The sequence below is a fragment of the Lissotriton vulgaris genome, chromosome 8 (genome assembly GCF_964263255.1).
Source record: "Lissotriton vulgaris chromosome 8, aLisVul1.2, whole genome shotgun sequence".
Lineage (NCBI taxonomy): Eukaryota > Metazoa > Chordata > Amphibia > Caudata > Salamandridae > Lissotriton > Lissotriton vulgaris.
The window spans coordinates 1,331,220,991-1,331,244,612 of record NC_141696.1 but is presented as its reverse complement, the minus strand read 5'-3'; the positions used below and the strand labels follow the sequence as shown (position 1 = coordinate 1,331,244,612).

At 43.6% G+C, this 23,622-nt stretch overlaps 1 protein-coding gene across 1 annotated transcript in view; it reads right to left on the bottom strand.

Annotated features, from left to right (window-relative positions):
• Positions 1-23,325, bottom strand: part of LOC147698690 (matrix metalloproteinase-20-like) — a 203,694-nt gene extending 180,369 nt beyond the window's left edge. Inside the window, exon 1 of the mRNA XM_086933491.1 lies at positions 23,164-23,325. Within this exon, the coding sequence (XP_086789617.1) occupies positions 23,164-23,286 (123 nt within the window). The 5' untranslated portion in view covers positions 23,287-23,325. The remainder of the gene's footprint in view (positions 1-23,163) is intronic.
• Positions 23,326-23,622: the final 297 nt, after the last annotated feature.

Genomic DNA, 23,622 nt, shown 5'->3' with positions numbered 1-23,622 from the left:
TTATCTTTTAGAATTACATGATTTAATTGCAAAAGTTCTTGATGTTCAATTGTGGTGCTCTCAGAGTTCAATTTACCTGTTGGGGTGGGGCAGGAAAACTCTAAAGGTTTTCCTGGGTGGCGGATTTTAGTGGGGGGTGGGCAGCCTGGAGCGGGTTGGTCCATCCTCAATAGACAGTTGTAGGAAAGGAAGGGGTATACATAGGAGTTAGGGGCTTCTGGTTTGGTTAGGTTTAACTTGGTGGGGGGTTTATCAGTGGGTAGGAATGACCTGTTAGGCTGAGAGCAATTTGAATTAATAATTAAATAAAAGAATAAAGAAGTGGTTTGATGTTTTGTCTATAACCTGTCTTAATAAAGTGGCCTTTCTTGCTGACTAAGAAGTTGTGGACATGGACTTTATTGCGCGAGGGGGGACCCGGGGAGAGCCGTGCGCGAGCCGGTCTCTACCCGGGTAGGTTCGCGCTAGGAGATGGCCACGGCAGGTGGGGTCCTGATTAGTGAGGGACAGGTGGGGTAATTAGGGTCAGCGCGAGGGCGAGGCAAGGGTTCACTGCGCACTAGGGAGGCGGGCGGTGAGGTTCGTTTCTGTCCCACCCACCCTCCCCCTTTTTTCTTTAGGCCTTTTTTGTTTTTTCCCGTGCTTTCCGTGCTGGTTAGTTGTTTTTTATTTTTGCCACTTTAAGACAGGTTGTTTTCCTTTGTAGGCGGATTTTAGTGGGGGGTGGGCAGCCTGGAGCGGGTTGGTCCATCCTCAATAGACAGTTGTAGGAAAGGAAGGGGTATACATAAGAGTTAGGGGCTTCTGGTTTGGTTAGGTATAACTTGGTGGGGGGTTTATCAGTGGGTAGGAATGACCTGTTAGGCTGAGAGCAATTTGAATTAATAATTAAATAAAAGAATAAAGAAGTGGGTTGATGTTTTGTCTATAACCTGTCTTAATAAAGTGGCCTTTCTTGCTGACTAAGAAGTTGTGGACTTGGACTTTATTGCGCGAAGACTACTTGGAATATGTAATTTCATTTGAACGTGTTTATAAAGATGTCTGTCTCATGCAACAGGAGCCACTTCATACTGTAAGGACTGGAACGAGGAAGCTGGACGAAAGGGTAATTTGTCAATACTGCACTGAGAATGAGAGAATAGCGCAGCACAACCCGGAAAACTGTAACAATATAGCAGCAAAAAGATAGTGGTAACCTTGCACAAAAAATTGGGGTAAAAGTTGCAGTAACAGCATCACTATAAATAACTGTGTTTTAAAATTAAGCAAAAATGTGTTAAAAGGTGCATTAACTGTGTCCCCCAAATTATTGCCCATTTATGGGTTGGCAGTCTTTAAATCAAACAGTTTGCTGCAGTAATTTTACCACCTCATCGTGATCCAACGCCTGGATTTTAAGGCTCCTATTGCTGGTTCCTTTACACCAGTGTAACTTTCAGTACTACCGCTCACGCCTAAGGCCTTAAGCTACCATATTTTAAGTTAAGTTCGAATATTGTACCAGGGCCTCAATGGATCTTAAGAGGGCGCATGGTAGCTGCTGCTGTACATTACACTCATTTGCAAAATCCTTTTACACAGTAGTTCTTCTTGGTAGCCGGTTGTGCACAGGTTTGCCTTAGCTGCACATTTCTAATTTATAGGAACAAACTGTACCATATTTAGGGAAAACATGTTTATCATAGACTCTGATGTTTACAGTAGGGGGTGGAAAACTTCAACTGAGGATGTAATTAACCTGCCAACGAAAATCCTCTTGAAACTGATCATTACTTTGTTGGAATTATACTCTACAATTATCCAGTTTTCAGATCCCTCGGGGTAAGCCTTCATTTTATAAACTTCATCCCCTGAATAGGCACAATTTGGAAAAAGTAAAGCATGTGGGGAAATGTTGAATTTAATATGCGTGCGTGTAAACTAAAATGCCTGGTAAACTACTTTGATTATTTGTTCCCATATTATAAATGCATAAATTAATGTTGACTAAAACATGCCGTGGAAATGTTAAAGATCATGCCTCTTACTACCGTGAGTGAGGCCCATTCCAGCTCAACATAAAATCCTGCATTAAAGCAGCTACAGCTTAGTGACTCGTGTTATGTTGCATATCTGTGCAAGTGAATAACTTCAAATAGATATACAATACATGCCTTCTGATTTATAAAGGGAGGGTGCAGTCTTATGGAATGTCATACATTTTATAGCAACAAAGAATTTCAGAGTAGAGTGGTGCTCGCAGAGCAGAACACCGTGCACTTATTGATGTTAATTCAGACTGGTTTACAATTTAAATATTCATCAGTAGTGACAAACAGAATTATGGTTGTGGTAAAGTATATATGTGGATTGTCAATAACCCAACTATATTATACACTTCTACCTAGTGTCAGCACCTCCTATTTTTAGATTTTGCAAATTCTCCTTCTGGGTTTTAGGGACTGCAGCAATGCACTGCCAAAACAAATAATTATTGCTAAATAGGCAAGTACAAAGAACGTGGGGGACAAGGGAGACCTTCTCAACATTTTACTTCAGGAAGTAAACAAGGCTGTTACAACCATGTTTACTTTATGTAGTTACACTTGCCCTTCATACACCCTTTGGCAGGGTGTGGCGGGCATAGAGGACCTAAAAGTGGGACAAGGAATCAACTCTCTGCTCTTTTAGAGATCCAAGATTGTGTGTTCACCTTTTGCTAACTCTGATATTTTGAGGTATCTGTGTCCTTGGGGGCAGGTGGAATGCACCTACCCATTTGCCTGTTAATTGCAAGGTCCGTGCACACTCAGGGCAGCTCTGTTGGGCGAGGCCAGGGAATGCAAATTCTGTGCCACGCGAGGGCTAACCTAGCTGTGCCAACTGAGGGCTGAGCCTGTTCGATCTGTACAACTTGAGAGATAGCTGTGCTTCATGAGCGGTGAACTCATACGAGCTCTGTAGCTTGAAGGAGAACTCTGGTGTCTACATAATGAGTCTATAGGATGTATGTAAACCTAAGGATTGCACTGCTGTGTAAGGCGTGTGCCTGTAAGGTCTGTGTAACCCGAGTCTGTGTAACCCGAGACTCGGGTATTGTTAAATTGTACTGTGCTACTGTGTGGTTTTGCCCTCTCCTTTTTTTCTCTTTCCCCTGTACCCATTATGCCCCCACCTTTTTTTGCCTTCTGTTTTCCTGCCAGCCCCGATTCCCGCCACCCCCCTCGCCATCCACTCGCATCCCACCTCCCAGCTGCTCCTCCCTCCCACCTCCTGTTATATGGCGGCCGATGCACGGCAGTGAGAGCGACCCTTGACCCTGCTCCCAGGCAGGTTGCTCCCCATGCCGCGCAGCTCCACCTGTCTGCGCTCGTGTCCCAAGCTCTGCAGCTGCCAGGTTCACAGCCCACCGTAGGTCCCACTCACTTTTCCATTACTTATGCACTGTGATTGTCTCGCGTATTGTTAAATTGTACTGTGCTACTGTGTGCTTTTGCCCTCTCAGTTTTTTCTCTTTCCCCTGTACCCATTGTGCCTCCCACCTTTTTTTGCCTTCTATTTTCCTGTCAGCCCCGATTCCTGCCGCCCCTGCGCCCCCGCCCCTGCGCCATCCACTCACCTCCCGCCTCCCAGCTGCTCCTCCCTCCCACCTCCCCTTATATGGAGGCCGCTGCACAGCCATGCAGCTGACGCGTGCAGCGGGTGCGCCGCTGGCTCGCCGAGACCCCATCCAGTGTCAGGACCCCTGGCCCCTCCGAACGCTATGATGCCCGCCTCTGCTCCGACTCCGGCACCCTTCACGCACTAAACGCCGGATGATCACGCACCTGCTGCCTGGCCAGCCCGAAGTGCACCAAAGAACCCTTCTCCTGCGGGCACTGCAGCTTCACCAGCATCCGGCCCGCCAACCTGACCAACAAGGAACCCAACTTCCTCAGATGCATTCTGCTCAACACCCGCTCCGCCCGCAAACACGCCGTCGAACTCTGGGACCTACTCGACACCAACGCCCCAGACGTCACCTTCCTGACAGAGACCTGGCTGACCCCCTCCTCTGCACCCGACATCGCCATAGGCTTCCCGGAAGCCTACAAGATCACCCGCAAGGACCGCCCCAAAGGAAGAGGAGGAGGAATTTCCATTGTCCACAGGAACACTCTCAAAACCTCGGCACACGCCGACGACACCCTCAGCACCGCCGAACACCTGCACTTCCAGATCCACACCGAACCCAACACCACCCTCAGAGGCAACCTCATCTATAGACCCCACGGACCCCGACCGCAGTTCAGCAACTCCATCCCCGACTTCATCAGCACACACGCCCTCGCCTCAACGGACTACATCCTCCTCGGGGACCCGAACTTCCACCTCGGGAACAACAACGTCGCCAACTCCTCCACCCTGATAGACAACCTCGGCAACCTCGGACTCAGACAATATGTCACAACACCCACTCACTCCGCCTGCCACACGCTTGATCCCTTCTTCTCTGCAAGCACCCACGTCTTCTTCGACCGCACCCCCGTACTCCACTGGACCGACAACCGCTGCATCCACTTCACCTTCCAGAAACCCACCACAAACCACTGCACCCAGCAGATGCCGTGCCGCAGCTAGGACAAGATTACCGAGGACCAGCTAACCGCCACCCTCGCCCAGAGCCCACCCGTGGACCCGACCAACATTGACACCGCAGCCTGCAGCCCCAGACAATGGATTAACGACTGCGCAAACACCCTCACCCCACTCAAGAAGCCCCCCAACACCCACACCAGCAGGAGAGGCAGCTGGTTCACCGAAGACCTCCAGGCCTCCAAGCAAAACTGCCGAAAACTAGAAAAAACCTGGACCTGCAAAAGAACACTGGAGAGCTACACAGCCCACAGGAACGCCACCCGCCGACACCACAAACTCATCAGGTCCGCCCAAAAGTACCGCCTTCAGAGACCACATAGACAACAACACACACAACAGCAAAGAACTCTTCAGCATCAGGAAAGAACTCTCCAACCCCAGCTCCAACACCAATGACATCCCGCTGTCACAAGACCTGTGCGACTCATTGGCCACCTTCTACCATCGCAAGATAGCAGACATCCACGACAGCTTCGTGCTGCCACCACCCCGGCAACCCCTGGCGCTTCCACAACCACCGCCCGCACCAACCGCCTGCTCGTCTGGACCAACATCAACGACAACGACTCCATCAAGATCATGAGCACTGCTCACTCCGGATCCCCGGATGACCCCTGCCAACACCATATCTTCAACAAAGCCAGCAGCACCATCGCACCCCCCTCTGGAAAACCATCAACATCTCCTTCGAGACAGCGACCTTCCCGGAGGGCTGGAAGCACGCAGCGATCAACGCCCTACTAAAGAAACCCTAGGCAGACCCTAAGGACCTCAAGAACTTCTGACCCATCTCTCTGCTCCCATTCCCGGCAAAGGTCATCGAAATAGCCGTCAACAAACAACTGACCAGCTTCCTCAAAGAAAACAACGTCCTGGACCCGTCCCAGTCTGGGTTTTGCAGGAACCACAGCACCGAAACTGCCCTCATCGCCGCCACCGACGACATCAGGATCCTGCTCGACAATGGAGAAACCTGGCCCCCATCCTCCTGGACCTGTCAGCCGCTTTCGACACAGTCTGCCACCGCACACTGAGAGCACACCTCCACGACGCCGGAATCCAAGAGAAGGCCCCGGACTGGACCACCTCCTTCCTCACCCGGAGAACCCAGAGCGTCCGCCTCCCCCCCTTCCGCCCCAAAGCCACTGAGATCATATGCAGCGTATGTCAAGGTTCATCCCTCAGCCCAACGCTGTTTAACGTCTACATGGCCCGCTCGCCCACGTCACCCGACAGCACGACCTAAACATCATCTCCTAAGCGATGACACCCAGCTGATCCTCTCACTCACCAAGGACCCCCACACCACCAAAACCAACCTCCACGAAGGACTGAAGGCAGTCGCCGACTGGATGAGGAACAGCCAACTGAAGCTGAACTCGAACAAGACGGAGGTCCTCATCCTCGGCTCGGGACGACTCCTGGTGGCCGACGGCACTAGGAGCACCCCCCACACGCACCAACCACGCACGAAACCTAGGGGTCATTCTCGACTCCACAATCTCCATGACTAAGCAGGTCAACGGCGTCTCCTCCTCCTGCTTCAACACCCTTCGCATGCTTCGCAGGATCTTCAAGTGGATCCCCACCGATACTAGAAGATCAGTCACCCAGGCCCTCATCAGCAGTAGACTGGACTACGGCAACGCACTCTATGCAGGAGCCGTGGCCAAACTCCTGAAACAACTCCCAACGCATCCAGAACGCCTCCGCACGCCGGACCCTTGACATCTCCCGCCACAGCCTGATCGCACCCCACCTGAAGGACCTGCACTGGCTCCCTATCAACAAGAGGATAACCTTCAAGCTCCTCACCCACGCACACAAGGCACTCCACAACACCGGACCAGCGTACCTCAACAGCCGACTCAGCCACTACACCCCTGCCCGCCATCTCCGCACCTCAGACCGCACCCTCACCACCATTCCTCGCATCTGCAGAGTGACCGGCGGCGGCAGATCATTCTCCCACCTCCCCGCCAAGACGTGGAACACCCTCTCCATCCGCCACGGCAGAACGAAGATTCCTGACCTTTGGGAGACTCCTCAAGCCCTGGTTCTTCAAACAGTAGCAACGTTTCCCCCCCTTTAGTGCCTTGAGATCCTCACGGGTTGGTAGTGCGCTTTACAAATGCTATGACTGATTAATTGATTGACCCATGATCTGAAATGTGAACTAGTGGAATCTGCAGGCATTTCATCATTCTGGTGACGTCTGAGCAGCTCACGATCAAATACAAATGTATTAATGTATAAGGGGTCCATCAAGACAATAACATAATTAACAAAAGGTAATTCGAAATAATACGGTTAGTGCCATACCAGCTTTCTATTTTTAAATGCCTTATTTGTACATTTCTCCGTATTGTAAAAGTGTTTTCTCTTTGAGGTATATATACACTGCTTCAATGACTTCCAGCTATTGTGATGTCATGAGGTTCAGAGCCATATTGCATCACTTCCTGGGATTCAGGGTCTAAAATCATATAACATAACTCCTTGTAATATCATTGAGGTCAAAGGATGTGTGATGTTACTTCCGCTACTCTTGGCATTATCGAGAATTGATGTCTATGTATACAATACACCAACATTGCTGTGTGCCTTTTGTAATTTTAGTTAATTAAACTAGTCGGAGATTTGGTGTCTTGGTTTTGGCGTACAGTGCTTTGAGCTGGTGTAACTTTACATCAGCAGTGTGCATATTGTGCGTTTAAATTGAGGGGGGAGCATAATTGTTTGCTCTACATTTACCGCTTTGTAAAACAGTGATGATATATTTTGTTGTCCCTTTGTTAATAATATACAGGCCCCACAAATATTTAGGAGGTTATAGGGCAACAAAGATCAATCAGATAGTCAATTTAGAAGTCATTATAATGCCAACATGTGATGTCCTTACCTGCAGTTACTTAGAGGATTGTTCATTCTATATGTTTTTAGAAAGAGGCCCTTCATTTTTAGGTATCGCCTGCACAGTGCTTGAGCTGTGCTTGTGAAGTCTCTTGTATTAAATATATCTTAAAAGGGGGCTCTTATCTGTTCCCATCACCGAATTACTGTGTTCATTTGTTTTTGTGTGGAACATTTTTGTTGGGTTATCCTCCACTGGCTGCACGCATTTATAATACTTCTACTAAAGCTATTCACACTGTTTAAGCCACATTTACTGTCAAGATAAGATCTCTTCTGTCACGATACGAACACAGAAAAAGCAGACAGCTTTTAACAGTATGCTAAAATGCTTGATTTGTATTACTTAGTTGTGTAAAGCAGATGCTTTATTCCTTAGAATGTTTGAGGCATTTCTTAATAATGCCTCAGTACCTTTCTTTGCACTTTGTAGGCATTGTTGCATTGATTTTTTCAACTTAATCTATTTGGTCATTATGATCAAATTCTAAATATTATAATAAACTTTGCACATTAAAAATAAAGTTAATATACAATAGCTATGCTATCTTTTACTACTAAACAGGTTGCAACAAGTGGGTACCCTGCAGACAATAGGTTTATGATTTTAATGGTGAAGCAGGTGCAGTAGCACTGCGGACAAAAGTTGTCAGAACTCCTCTAAACACATTATATTGCTATAGTTGACTACTAAACAGGCAGCCACAATTGCAGTACCTTGCAGACAACAGGGACTTAATTTGAATGGTGCAGCAGGTGCAGTAGCACTGTGCCCAAATGTTTTCTGGACTCCTCTAAACACATAATATTGCTATATTTCAATAAAAAACAAGCAGTCACAATTGCAATTACCTTGCAGTTAAAAAGGACTTGATTTGAATGGTTCAGCAGGTGCAGTGGCTCTGGGGCCAAAAGCATTAGGGACCCAACTAAATTTTACTACTAAACAAGAAAGTCACAAGTGCATTTATCTAGCAGACAATAGGGTCTTGATTTGAATGGTGCAACAGGTGCAGCAGCACCAGGACCAAAAGCTCTAGCCACCCAACTAAACACCTAATATTGCTATATTTTACTACTAAACAGCCAGTCACAAATGCAGTTACCTTGCAGTTAAAAGGGGCTTGATTTGAATGGTGCAGCAGATGCAGTGGCACCGTGGCCAAAAGCCCTAGGGACCCAAACTAAACGCAGAATATTGCTAAACATTACAAATAAACAGGCAGTCACAAGTGCAGTTATCTAGCAGGCACTAGGATCATGATTTCAATGGTGCTGCAGGTGAAGTGACACCGGGGCCAAAAGTTTTCAGAACTCCTCTCTTACTAGATGTAACTACTAAATAAGCAGTCACAAGTGTAGATACCCTGCAGCCAGTAAGGCCATGGTTTGAATGGTGCAGCAGGTCCACCGGTACCAGGCCCAAAAGTTGTCAGAACTCTTCTAAACACATAATATTGCTATTACATTAATTAATTCTATTATTTCCCTCTTTCATTTCATTTTTTAAAATGTTTCTGTTACTTACCCGCACTATAACACTAGTAACAGCACAATATATTGCCTTTTTGTACATAAACAAGTCACAACACTTTAACAGACATTCTGTAACTTATATCATACAGCTACTAAGCAAGCTACAACTTACAACAAAAAAAACATATTAGTGATGACATAGGTGAAACCTAATGCATTTACCAATGCTTGTTTTTTTATTGTTAAAACAACAAGTGATGGACTGAATGTGGATCAATGTCACACACTCCCCCAGTCAAAAGATCTGGGCCCAAATCCATCGTTTTTTTGCACTCCACACCACCCTGGGTTAGACAATGGCGATATGCAAATCAGCTCTGACCCTGTTGTCCCATGGGAACAGTCCAGTCCGAACTACAAAAGCCATGTCCTTCCCAGAACGGAATCAAGCATCCGAGGACCGGACCGGTTTTGAGGTAACACCTCTCATCAGCCCGGCTACCTTGACTCCAAGTGGTGTGGAGTGCCTGGGACCCACGTCTGGGCATCCCCAGCGCACTTAGGGCGTCAATTGCAAAAACAACAAGTGATGGACTGAATGTGGATCAATGTCACACACTCCCCCAGTCAAAAGATCTGGGCCCAAATCCATCGTTTTTTTGCACTCCACACCACCCTGGGTTAGACAATGGCGATATGCAAATCAGCTCTGACCCTGTTGTCCCATGGGTGGAATGCCTGAAACCGGTCCTCGGAAGCTTGTTTCCGGTCCAGGGAAGGCATGGCTTGGCAGTTCGGGCTGGACTGTTCCCATGAGGCACAGGGTCAGACTGATTTGCATATAGCCATGTCTGAACTGGGGTGGCAGAGTGGGCTAAAGAACGGTGATGGATTAAACCCAGATCTTTTGACTGGGTGTGAGTGTTTGATTGGTTCAGATGCTCCGTCCATTACCACCCCCTTTTGTACTGTTTTTTTATTGTAACTTGTGATTAATAAACATGACAGCAGAGTGTTTACTAAGACCTCGCGAACAAGAGTAAAGTTAAAAGCTAGAAAACAAATTTTGCTACTGGTACTAACTACAAAGCAGATTTCCAAATTACTACATGTCTCCATCTCAGCACCGAAGAAACATGCAATTTAGCTTTTCACAAAACAACATTGTCATTTCCAAGTATGATGAATGTGACCGGGAAACAGGTCCAATACTATACACTATAACATAGGACCTAAACATAGTCCACCTGGACAGAAAATAGGACTTGGCACCAAAATAAAAGTGGATCCCATTAGCGAATAAGACAGCTAAAATAGGTTACACATTTGCAAATCGGGGCAGATTTGAACTTGTTAAAAAGTGCTGTATAGATGTGTCACAAAGTATAGGAGACGGCACGCATCTGTGCTTGCTGCAGGCACTTTTTGTGTAAAATCAGGGCACTCAACAGTAAAACCCAGTCCACCTGACCATAAATAGGCCTATAAACAGCAACAGCTTAAATAACAACCCATAAGCTGTCCTGTAAGACCAGCCCTTCTGGCACATCCAGATTGCACTATAGGCCAGTCCAATTGTGGACCATACTCCTGCTTAAAAAGGCTGTATGGGGTGCAGAATGCTGCAGTATCACCAAGATAATCTAAAACGAACATCTATAGAAACACACAATGTGCAATAAGTGCACTTTAAATTATCAATGGTAGCTTTATATCGTCAGTGTGAGTGCATGGATATCTTATCTTTTTAGATCTGACAGTAGCTAAGAACTTTTGATTTTACTAAAACTAAAGATAGAATACATTTACCTTTAAGGGCTTACAGGGGGATTTCAGCCAGCCCCCTTCTTCCACTAATCTGCTATTGTGTCATTCTCATTTTCTCTGCCAACTACAGCATACAGCATGGGCAGGGAGTCAGCCCACTTCAGCCATTGGGTAACTTCACTATACATGACATCATTCTACTATTTCACAAGGATCACTTCTACACACAAAGCACTTCCTGTCATAGCCAGGGACAACTATGGCAATGTGTACTTTTGGAGAGAAAATATATTTTAGCTTTTAGCCAATATTTTTATATTTGAGTTGATGAGAGCCCGGCAGCTCCACCAACAATAATGTTTTGCAAAAACCATGAAAAAGCAAAACAAGAATTCACAAACCGAAGAGGCTGCCAGCCAACGCCAGCTCTATTGGATTTGCCAATGTTTGTTCTGGTTGCAGCTCTTGCTTATCATAAACACAAATATTGGCGTGGCACCCCAGTCTTCTATTCAATGGCCTCCTTTAGTGAGACCTGAGGAGGAGGTGTGTTGACCTCTACTATTACCGCCACCTACGTTTACTTCTAGTTTTTGGGGCAATTCAAAGAATTGGACGAGGATGGCTCACTTGCATAATGTGACATGCTTCATCATTTGCCACCTCGTCCTACACTGGCAAGATAATACTACCAGGGTGGACTCAACCTCAGGCTGGGGCTTACCTGATGGAGTTCTTAGATATCTCCTGTCTGGACAGTACTGTGATCCAGCTGCAACAATTTTTGCACTTATATATAGTATCTAAGGGCAGGAGTAAACCCATTACTGCCTTATATCTCTCCCCTTGCGTGACAGTGCAGCTCTTGCTTCCCATGCACAATCCCATGGACTATTAATCTATTGCACTTCCATTAACATACCTGCCTTGTTGGACCTTAACCTTTCTGCAAGGCCACACCATATTTTTGCTTTCCTCTGGCTTCCTGTGCTGAACCTGTTTTTTTGGCTTTTAGAGCTCTGTGCACATTTTCCCTGCTACGCAGTGGTAAACTCCTTATGCTTTTACTTGAAAACATGGTAAAAAAGGCTTAAACCTGAGTGGTATATTTAACTTATTTTTAAGTCCCTAGCATATGGTACTACATGTACCCAGGACCTGTTAATTAAATGCTACTAGTGAGCTGCAGTCCTCATTGTGCCACCCACCAAAGTAACCTTCTTAAACAAATAAATCAATAAACTTTTTGCCAGCACTAAGTCTTCCTTTTTAATACCTATAGGTCACCCTAAAGGCAGGCCCTAAACGTTCATATGGCAGGATGCATGGTATATAAAAATATGGGTTTAATTCTTTACATGTCCTGGCAGTGAAAACGTCCTAAAGTTGTTTTTCACTTCTCTAAGGCTATCTTTACTATAGGCTACCATTGGGATGCCTTATTACACGTAATACCTGCTAACTTCATATTGTGACTAGAGGAATGACGTTTACACTCAAATGATTTGTAATATAAAATCCTCTTTAAAAAGACTATCAAATTTCTTCCCATACACATGTGGACGGACATTATTCTGGCACTTGTTATGACTAGATTACACTATGCCAGTATTTTGTATTTGGGGGCACTGGATGAACTGCTAAATAGGCCCCTAGTGGTGTAGATTGGAGCTTAATTCTGAAAACCCACAAAAGGCAGTCCCTCGGTAGGGGTTTAAAGGCCCTGCATTGGCTCCCTATTAGGCAAAGAGTCAGATTTAAAGCCCTAACGATTACTCATAGAGTTCTGCATTAAAAAGTCCCCTGTACATATGGAAAAAGTCAACGTTTATGTATCTAGTAGGGCACTTCGATCCACTAACCATGGCCTGTTATGTATTTCTAAAGGTCACAAAGCCAGAAGAGGAGGAATATTTTTCTCCTTTTTGACAGCTAGGCTGTGGAATTCCATACCAAAGCATTTATGGAAGATCGAAGTGGAATCTTGCCACAAATTTGCCCTGAAGGCTTTTCTCTTTAGAGAGATGTAGTTGAGCATCATTTACTTCAGTTATCTTAGCACCGGGACACTACTTTGGGGGTAGCTGTCTGTGCTTTATAAATTGCTCTTCATTTATATGTTGAATAGTGAAGTTGGAATTTAAGTTAGAATGTTTAAAAAACACTTTTAGGAAGCTGCAATTTGTCTGTTTAACCCCTTCGATGCTCATGATGAGCTCAGCTCGTCATGAGGCACGGTTGAGCTGTGCTGATGACGAGCTGAGCTCGTCATGAACAATGGTAAATCTGGGAATTCAGCGCAGAAGGAAAATATCGCTAGCAGCCAAGGTGTTAAACCAACTGTGTCTTTCTGCCAGTGCCCTGGGTCACATGACTGGGAATGGCTCTGCTGTTGTGGAATACTTCCAGACAGTGAGACAAAGGAAGCCTAGGTGTGGGGGGGAAAGGTCTTCTTGACATGATGGCTGTGGAGGAGCAGTACCCTTTCTTGACTACATTTTGAAAGGGTTCTGCCTGCAGCACACACAAAGGAACCTAACACCCTGCCTTTGCCGTAGTTACTCTAGACAGCTTGGAGCCAGATCCAGTGGAAGAGGAAGAACTGACTAGAACCAGTTTTTGGAGTAGGGCACAATGAGCTTCCAGAGGCCTTCCTTCAACTACCTAGACGATCCGCAACAACTAGACCTGCCTGATCTGCCTGAGCCCTGCTGCCGGCCTCTACTGGATTGACTGAAATATGTGGATGCCGCTGCACTCTCTGGGTAATTCAAATTAGAAATAGTCAAAAAGTTGTAAGTACTATTATGGGTGCTCAGGGTGGTCACCTCCCAGTCCTTAAGGTGCAGGACTGAAATACAAATAAAAAGCATTACACCCTGTAAGGACAAACACTGAGCACGCTCTTGGAGACTTGTATTTAGATTCATCAAAGACCCGTTTTGCGAGTCTTTAATAGCGATTCATAAGGAATCGCAAAATAATTTGCGATTCCTACACATTCCTTATTTGCGATTAGCAAATTGTTAATCGCAAATAAGGAATAACCCCCAATTCACTCCTAGGGGCCCATTCATTCCTAGGGGCTTAAAGGCCCATAGGAATGAATGGGGAGTATTCCTTATTTGTGATTAGCAATTAGCTAATCGCAAATAAGATAGCGATTCTAAGGGTCCCTGTAGCACCCCTGAAATGCAAATTTAAATAGGTGTTGCGCACACACATGTCCAAACTTTTAAATCGGTCCTTGCGACCATTATAGACAAAGCTTTGGCTCTTAAAACCATCACAGAAAAAGGCAAAAGATTTCTATTGAAAGAACATCCACAAGTACCGTACATATACCTGTTTCCAACAATACATAAACATCCCAGTAAACCACCATTTCGACCCATTGTCAGTACGTGTAACTCCATTCATGAACCAACAGGATTATACATTGATAAACATCTGCAGTTAAGTGTAAAACTTATGTCTAGTAACATACAAGACACCACAGATTTTTTAACAAAACTCCACAACATCAGCATTCCCAAAGATCATCCGGTTATCCTCTGTACAATTGATGTGAACTCTTTATACACCTCCATCCCCACAATTTGGGACTTGAAGCAATGGAATCAGCTCTTGTTCAGGCTGACAAACCTCAAGACTTACAGATCTTTCTAATTGAACTCATGCAATTTACACTTCATCACAGTTATTTCAAAACCCCTACCACCAATCACTACATCCAACTCTCCGGAGTAGCTGTTGACAATTGTGCGGCTCCTGCATATGCGAACTTGTTCATGTACCAATACGACACTCAACATATCCTCAATAACTTAAATTGGCAACCATATATATGTGCATACTACCGCTACATTGACGATATCTTCCTTATGTGGAAGAGAAGTGAAATTCAATTGTTGACAGCTATTGGGAATCTCAACCAAGTGGATGACAGAAAACAATTTACCCATTCCATGAAATATCATTCCTGGACGTACACATCAGATTCATCGACAACCAGTTGGTCACATCTATTTTCACAAAAGCTACTGACCGTAACAACTACCTTCATTTCAAAAGTTTTCTCCAAGCCAGTCTGAAAAAACATCTACCATATTCTCAGTTACTACGGGCCAAAAGAATTGCATCCACCGAAGATCTCTTCAAAGAAAATAGCACTAAAATCATTGAGAAATTTCATCAACGCAGCTACCCCAGAAACATAACCCAATCAGCAGGAGAACGAGTTACTAAGATAGAACGAAAAGAATTACTGAAGCCTAAGGACAAACGTACAGAGCAAGATTCACAATTGGTCTTTGTTTCCAAGTACTCCATGCAAAGTGATAAAATCAAACACACGATACGTAAACATTGGCCACTCTTGCAATTAGAAAATGACTTCAACAATGTTTTTGCTAATTATCCTATATTTGCATACCAACGTTCAAAAAATATACAACAACTGTTGAGAAAACCACAATCCATATCTACCATCTACTTCAAAGGAACTCTACCATGCCACAATTGTGGCCACTGCAACAGTATAATCAAAGGTAATAACATACCACACCCCATACAAGGGACACCGATACAACTTCGAGGAAATACCACATGCGACACGACCAATGTCGTTTACCTCCTTAAATGGCCATGCGGCCTCCCTTATGTAGGGAAGACAGAACGTAAAGTCAAGATAAGATTAACGGAACACCGCAGCAACATTCGGACAAAAAATCTAAAATCATGTGTAGCTGCACACTATTTTGAAAATTCTCACAATCCCAGCCAAATTCGTTTCTTGGTTTGGGAAGTGATTGAAAAGTTGTCACACAGAGACAACAACAAATACCTACTCCAGCGTGAGCTATTTTGGATACACAGACTTAACGCATTACAGCCCAAAGGCCTCAATGAAAGACTTGAGTATAGTTGTCACCTATGACACTGATTGTCATATTCTATACTCTATTTTCTCAATCCTTATTTTTTGGACATCATTAAAGTCTTGTTTCTATGTCTATTTTTATGTTTCCCCGTTCTATTATTCTTATTATCTACAATGTTATCAGTTTCCATGTTTACCTTTTGATTTCTGTGCTCGTTCATTCCATGTTGGCTTTAAGTGTTCGCCTAGTTTAATATGTGCACTGAGGCTTACTCGTATTTACCCGTTATTGGCACACTTTTATAGTCCTGTTTCTGTGTTTACTACACCGAGCTATAATACGCATGCGCACATATTCTAGGAATACTTTGCGTTTTGTATGGTCATGGATTACTTAACTTCCCGTACGGGTCTCGAGTCAATTTCAGCCTACGCTGGTAAACGTACCGCGCATCTTCAAGGTTTCTATTTTCACCATTGCATGTTCACGTGTAAGCTGTTACGAGTCCATTCACATTTACCTGGCCATCCGGACTTTTTTTTCTGCACGTCGCATGTTTCTGATTTTTATAACACTTCCTAGTTATTTTTTCACTTTATTGACCAGCACGGATTATGTTTACTTTCATCCTTATCTTGGGATATGCACATAGCGAATCTTTTTCACTGTGGACTTTCACTGTTCTAATACCTTCACCGCATGTTTTCTGCTATCTGTGTGTTACAATTTGCGCTAAGCATTCCCCCCCCTTTACAGATCAGCGATGGACACATGTTTTCGTTGCTATTTGTTTACAGACTCCCCCTGATGAAGTGCATCGCGCGAAATGCATAGGGGATAAAGTTCACGCTGTTTTCAAATATTTATCGATATTGGTATTCATCCAATTGATGCAAACTGCTTTAAATGCACTGATCATATGATGGAATATGAAGAAGAGTGACATGAATATGTTTAAAAAATAAAGCAATAATTCTTTGAATCAACTCACAGATTTGATTAGTGTCATTACGCGCCAAGTCGCCAAGAGCGTGCTCAGTGTTTGTCCTTACACGGTGTAAGGCTTTTCATTTGCTCTACTGGATTGACTCATGAATCCCAAAGGTTGCCCCTCTGTGTCGTGGACCTTTGACTGCCATCAGTGAAAACACCTCCTCAAGTGAAAGGTGAAAATCGAATGGGCCGGTTTAGGCCAAAACACGCCCCCCCATGGCGACCACCAATGCGAAGCTCTGGTGGCACTTGCTCTTCCTGTTAATATCGACTGTCCACGATGACTGGCCAGACGAGGCCTGCACTTGGTGCCGACGATGAACCATGGCAAACCTCCAGGGAAGGGAAGCTATTTGCGCTACAGCAAAGACTAACCACAATGCTCAGCCTGCTCTTTAAGCAGAAAGCCTTCTTCCTACAGCCACCTGCAACGTGACTTGAGAAGGTAACTCTTCAGTGGGACTAACGGAATCCCTGTATGAGAACCGTACACCATCACAGTAAGCCTGAACCACAATCCCACAGAAAAAGAGTGCTGCAATCAATGGACAATTAAAGATAAAGGGGTTGACCCTGTGTGCCCCAGAACCTGGGAACCTGGGTTTTGGGAATATAATATACAATGGGTTCTGTTGGGAAAACCAATTACTTTTGACCCCACCTACACCTGACTGTCTCCACTTCTGTTATCGGTCTTGAGGAAGGACAGACCCGCATTGATTCATATTATGTGCACATTGTTTGTCTTTTATATTCATTTGTAGCACCACCTTTCACTTTGTCACTCAACTCACAACAGTCATGTTCTTTATGTTGTTTGTTTCCAAATATGTTATATGACAGCCATATACTAAAGTGGTAAATGCTTTATATAAATAACTGAATCAGTATCTTCGGTGTGATTCGTTTGCTATTTAATGTACATTTAAATGATTTTGTGTTGTACCATTTATTGAATGTAGTTCGCAAACCAATTGGTTTACGCAATAAAAGTACAGCATAACTGTGGAAGTTCCATGATCATAAAGTTCAAAGAATAAACATTTAAGCGTTTCATGCAGAGTGTTACAGGTTTTGGTGTGGTAATACTACCACTGAAAATATCAATATCACAGATTGCTGTACTTACTGATTACTGGGTAGTGTATTACCTACCTATTGCAAGTCATGTATTTCCCACACAACAAATGGTAGAAAACTTAGCACAATCAGTTACCAAATGTTTATGTTTATGTTTATGGGATTTGTAGCTACTCATAAGAGTGTCCTGGCACGAACCTGGTGGAAGGAAGGCAGAGAGAAACTGCTAGATAAAGAGAAAACTCTTGATCCTTTTCCTTAAGAGCTTGGGGTCTTGAACGTTGCGGAGGCCAAAGGGAAGAAGGTTCCAGGCCGACGCTGCCCTGAAGACGGAGTGGTGTGGCTCACTGGTTAGAGGCGGCAGACCCGAGAGCATAATTCTCATCTCGGTGCCTACTCTAACCAGGGATCACACTCGGCAACTCTGGGCATTAGCTTGCCTCATCTCCACAACGTCCCCCCACACACGCCAGGGATGCCTGGTTTCACCTTGGAGATACCCAGTAGGGACCATCTCACAGGGAAAGCCAGGACGAGTTCCCCAGCGGTCTACTGCGCAGAGATACTCCTTCGGGAGTCGATTCTAGCGCATTACAAACCCACAATTAATTAATTATTAAAGGCAAGAGAGGTCCCTCCAATTCTATTAAGGCAAAATCTCGGAAACTGGGCAAGAAGCTGTGTGGCTGAACGCAGATGCCTGGTGGAGATATAAAACCTGAAGCGTTTTCTCAGGTAATTAGGACAGGGTCCATATGGAGCTGAATGTGCCAGGTCAGGGATTTCAACTTTAATCTCTCCATCACAGGCAGCCGGTGTAGGTCACACAACTGTTGTCTCACGCTGCTCTTTATGGGAATATAGAGAAGAGTTCTGGCAGCGGCATTCTGTACGACCTGCAGTTTGTTCAGAAGATAGCTGGGCCGGCCTACATACAAGGCACTGGCATAATCAAGGTGTGAGGATACCAGTGCATGGGTAACAGTTTCCCTTGCTGAACTTTGTTAGGGATTTCAGTGTGCCAAAGCAGAAAGCCTTCTTTCTTGTTATGACTAGATTACACTATGCCAGTGTTTTGTATTTGGGGGCACTGGTTGAACTGCTAAATAGGCCCCTAGTGGTGTAGATTGGAGCTTAATTCTGAAAACCCACAAAAGGCAGTCCGTCTATAGGGGTTTGAAGGCACTGCATTGGCTCCCTATTAGGCAAAGAGTCAGATTTAAAGCCCTAACGATTACTCATAGAGTGCTGCATAAAAAAGTCCCCTGTAAATATGGAAAAAGTCAAAGTTTATGTATCTAGTAAGGCACTTTGATCCACTAACCATGGCCTGTTATGTATTTCTAAAGTGCACAAAGCCAAAAGAGGAGGAATATTTTTCTCCTTTTCGACAACTAGGTTGTGGAATTTTTTACCAAAGCATTTATGGATGATCAAAGTGGAATCTTGCCTCAAATCTGCCCTAGTAGAGAAGTTAAACTTTTCATCAAAGCAAATTCCATAGCTTTTCGTGGGTTGGCCCTCGGAGGTCGGCATGGGAGATTCATCTGACCAATGCAATTTCCGGAGCTGAGGAGGGAAGTTCCGGAAAAGAAGGATCTCAGGGGCATATTACCAAGCAATAGCGATAATTATCGCTATAGCTTGTTTAGCGATAAAAATTTATCGCCGAGCTGCGACGATTTTTATCGCAGATAAACCTTGCTATTAGCAAGGTTTATCTCTGAAACAATAAAAATCGGCCGAAATGCATGAATATCTCTGTAAAGTTAGCGATATTCATGCATTACCGAGCGAATGCTCTTAGCCATGTTATCCACCTCCCATTGGATAACATGGCTAAGAGCTGCTCAGGGCAGGTGTTAGCTTTTGGAGATATTCGCGCTTAGTGCCAATATCTCCAAAAGTTGGTAATAGGAGATAACGATGTTAGCGACTGTTTCCAGTTGTTAACATCTTGGCACGCCCACTTTGCATATCATTAGTGATAAATATCACTGACATGCAAAGTGGGGCCCAAGATGGTCGCTATCTCCTACTAGCTGCCGCTAACTGGTGTTAGCGACAGCTAGGTAATAGGGAGACAATTTTATCTCCGCTTTCTTGGCTTTTAAAGCCGAAAAAGCTGAGCTAAATCCCTTGATAATATGCCCCTCAGTTTTTTCCTCGTTGTATTTTAACTGGGCAAATGTGGTACCTATTTCCAACCAGTTTTCCTCATTCATATTTCATATGGTATTTCCTTGTGAAATGGGAATAGATGCAAATTATGGTTGTGTCATTTTTACTGCACACATTGTAATCATGATCCATGTGTGCCTAAACTGATTTTACAAAAGGGCATAGGGTGAGGCTTTAAACGGGGATAATATCTATATGCTAATAATGATAAGTAACTTGTTATGTGTCCAGTACTTCATACCCCAGTTTTTGCCATTAGAAACATCTTCTATGTTGTAAAATACACTGAATGGCAACTATACAATTGCCTAATTATTTACTGAGACAACGAGAATCTAAAAAAATGATATTAAACTAATGTTATTTTAGCCGTCTGTGGATCACACAAAGTAAAACGAACACTTGTTATTTTACCAACCCTATTTAAATGTGATTTCAGGTCATTTCAGCATTAAGAGGCCCAATTGTGAAATTATATTAACTTTATAAAAGTCAAAAGATAATGTTTCTTTTCTGCTTCTGTGTGCTTATCCGAGCCCCCTCGCAAGAGTGTCACTAAAGTTCAAATTGCGTAAAATAGAGCTGCATGAAAGCAAGCAGTGGTTTTTCAGGGTTTGTTAATGGACTCTGTTTAATTATAATTGACCTTTGGCAGTCATAGACAGAAGGCGAATACTTAAAGAAAAAGCAAGTCAAATGACTGTTCTTGCTCCTTATTCCTCCGACCTCCCAGCTAATTTAGAGATGCTGTAGTGCCTGCTGCATACCCAGTTCAAGTGCCTATTGATGATCCTAGAGAGTAAACAACCTCAATTTAGAAAATAACCTTTAGTTTACTAGACGTCTCATTGGCCAGCCCATGTGGAATTTCCCCCCTGTGTGTGTGAAGGGGACAAGGTCCAGTGGTCTGAAAGGGTTCGACCTGTTGTGAAGAAACCAACAGGAACCGGTTTCTACTAGACACTTTGCTGCAAATCTGGATGGGAGACGTAGTTAGCTTTCTACAAGTTTATCCTACTACCTTGTGGCTAAACATACTTTTCTGAAGTTTTTTAAATTTTGAGACTTACAGGAGAGCAGGCATGAAGTTACAGAACAATTCTGAAAGTTGGGGCTTAAAATGTTTCTATCTTTAGAGGACAAGGACAAGGTGTGCAGACTGTCTAAAAAGGCGTGGCTTTGCTAGCTACATATTGAAGGTTGCGCCCAATCCCAGTTTTAGAGCACTTTAGCACTTTGACCATTTACTGTGTTCAGCTGCCTTTTCGCTAGGTTCACACTATAGAAGTACCTTATGCATTCTTACATACATACATATATTGTGACTAATTATTAGAAAATGTATTTACATTTTTTTCCTATACTTTTCCACAGGAAGATATCCACCCTGACTGTGGTGGAGCCTCCTTGGGGTAAAGTTTGGGGAAAATTTAAAAAAAGTTTATTAACCCCAAAAAACTTGTAACAATAATTTTATGTTAATAATAAAGTACATTATAAATGTAGGCCAAAATAAGAAAAATAAATACACCACTTTTACCTTAATTTTAAATTACTTCTTTAATTAATTAAAGATATTACGTTAAATAAAATTATTTTCTGATGCATAGATAAAATAAATAATTCCCTCCTACAATGGAAATAAATTATTATGCATTATTAATTATTAACTGTTCTGTATAATATGAATTAAAATAAGAGCAATTATATTTTAATAAATAATACTGTTACATTATAATTTAAATAAAAAAAGTTGATAAAATATTTTAGAATTAAATAATAAAGCTGTTTTGTTTTTAGATTGATTAAATATCTAACTATAGTAATTTATATTCTTAACAATTTGAAATACTATACATTATGTTAATGTTATTGCAAGTCCCTACCTCCGTTATTTTCTATGGTAGGATGTCTCAGCACTTGTGGTTGGCCATGTGAAATGCTGGAGTCGCAACAGTTTCTTTATCGCAACAGTAACGTACACTTGTAAATGTGGTTTCCCTCCCCGTTTTGGCGGTGGAGACATGCAAGTCTACACTTTTGAGTAACTTTCCACTCACATTTTGTGGTTGGCCAAAGGTAGTAAATTTACTCAAATGTGTAAGAGTAAATTACACGTGTACATTGCTTACAAGTGTAAATTATATTTGTGACTATCCCATCCCCCTGAATTTGAGGATAATATGGCACTGAGAAAAAGTGGTACCTAGTTCGGGTATTGTTACCAGCCTTGTCATACGGAATATCTTTGACATGTTTCTAATTGTATGTACAAATGTGGAATCTATGAGTGGGATCAACCACCAGCCCTACCCAGAAATCACTGGAAAAGGTGCCAGTTTCTCATTCCTCATTTGATCTAAGTGAACCTACAACTTGTTTCTGACCATGCTTCATTCCCAGTCCGCCTTGAAGGGCCCACCTGTTATAGTCAATTGCTCAGTATTGACTGATTGCAAGTTAATTAGGAGAAAAGACTTCAAAAATTGAACTAAGAAGTATATAATACTAGAAGATGGTTGATTTGGGAACTTTGCAAATATAATAAATGCCTCAAAAGTAATCAAACTTTATGTGTCCGTCATTTACACGAATTGCAAATTCTTGAAAGCACCTCCATACCAACTGCTGGCATTTATGACCATTGACTTAATGTTACTTACATAAGGTAAAGGTCCTGACCTTTTTCAGACATACTGCCATAGTTCACACCATACTTCATGGCCAGGCTTGTTCTTTCTTTTTAATTAACATGCTTTTATTTTGTCATCCTACGCCTCATACCATTAAATGGCCACGCTTGATGCCACTGTTCTACCGGGCATCCCGACTTATGCCCTGGACTTGAAGAACTGATGCTACTCACGGGCCTGCACCTACATATACCCCGGACATTCAAAGGTTGCCATTAATTTTCTCCAGTCTTTGCGTTTGTGCCTTTGAGTCCCTCAAAAGGGTTCTACTGGATACAAACCCCCATAAAATGTTACATATTGGACATCCTTCTAGGTGTGTTTCTTGTCAAGCAGACACAATGCTGCAGATGACACCCAGTATACACAATGTTTGCACACATTCATTCGTCCCATTCTCTGTCTTGACTGTCTTTTATACCGCACCAGTTGAAACAAACTTTTAAAGTTCCTCCTTATTGAACGTCGATCTAAAAACCTCAACCTTCTCTGCATTAACTCATGTACAGATTGGCCCCAGTCAGACAGACTCCCGAATCTGGCCTTGATTTACCCACCTGAGCGATGTAAAAGTCTTTCCAGTTTGCTTTCGCTGTTGTGAAGGCCGCGGGGGCTGCTGATAGACATGGCAAGGCGACTGCAAGTTGAAAACAAATCCATAGAAGGCCAGGAGTCTGCATTATAAAAATATTAATTTGATGGGGAAATTTGAAAGTAGATGAAGGTGAAGGCAGAAATGGAGGCACAACTAGATTTTCACAGCTTTTATAGAGGCGAGAGTCCCTCCAGAAGCGCAGCCCCGGTGATTCATGTCTCAAAAGGTAATTATGCAGCTGAATGTGTTAATGAAGGGGTAGGCGGCGTCCCTCGCCGTTACCAACAGGGCTGCAGCTCTCTTTCATGCTGACTGCAAATGAACTCATTCCATCCAAAGAGTGCACGTTACACTTTGTTTCTTCCTAAAATCCTCATGCCGATGTACAAAAACATCACCTAGATCTTTACGCTGCAGAGTG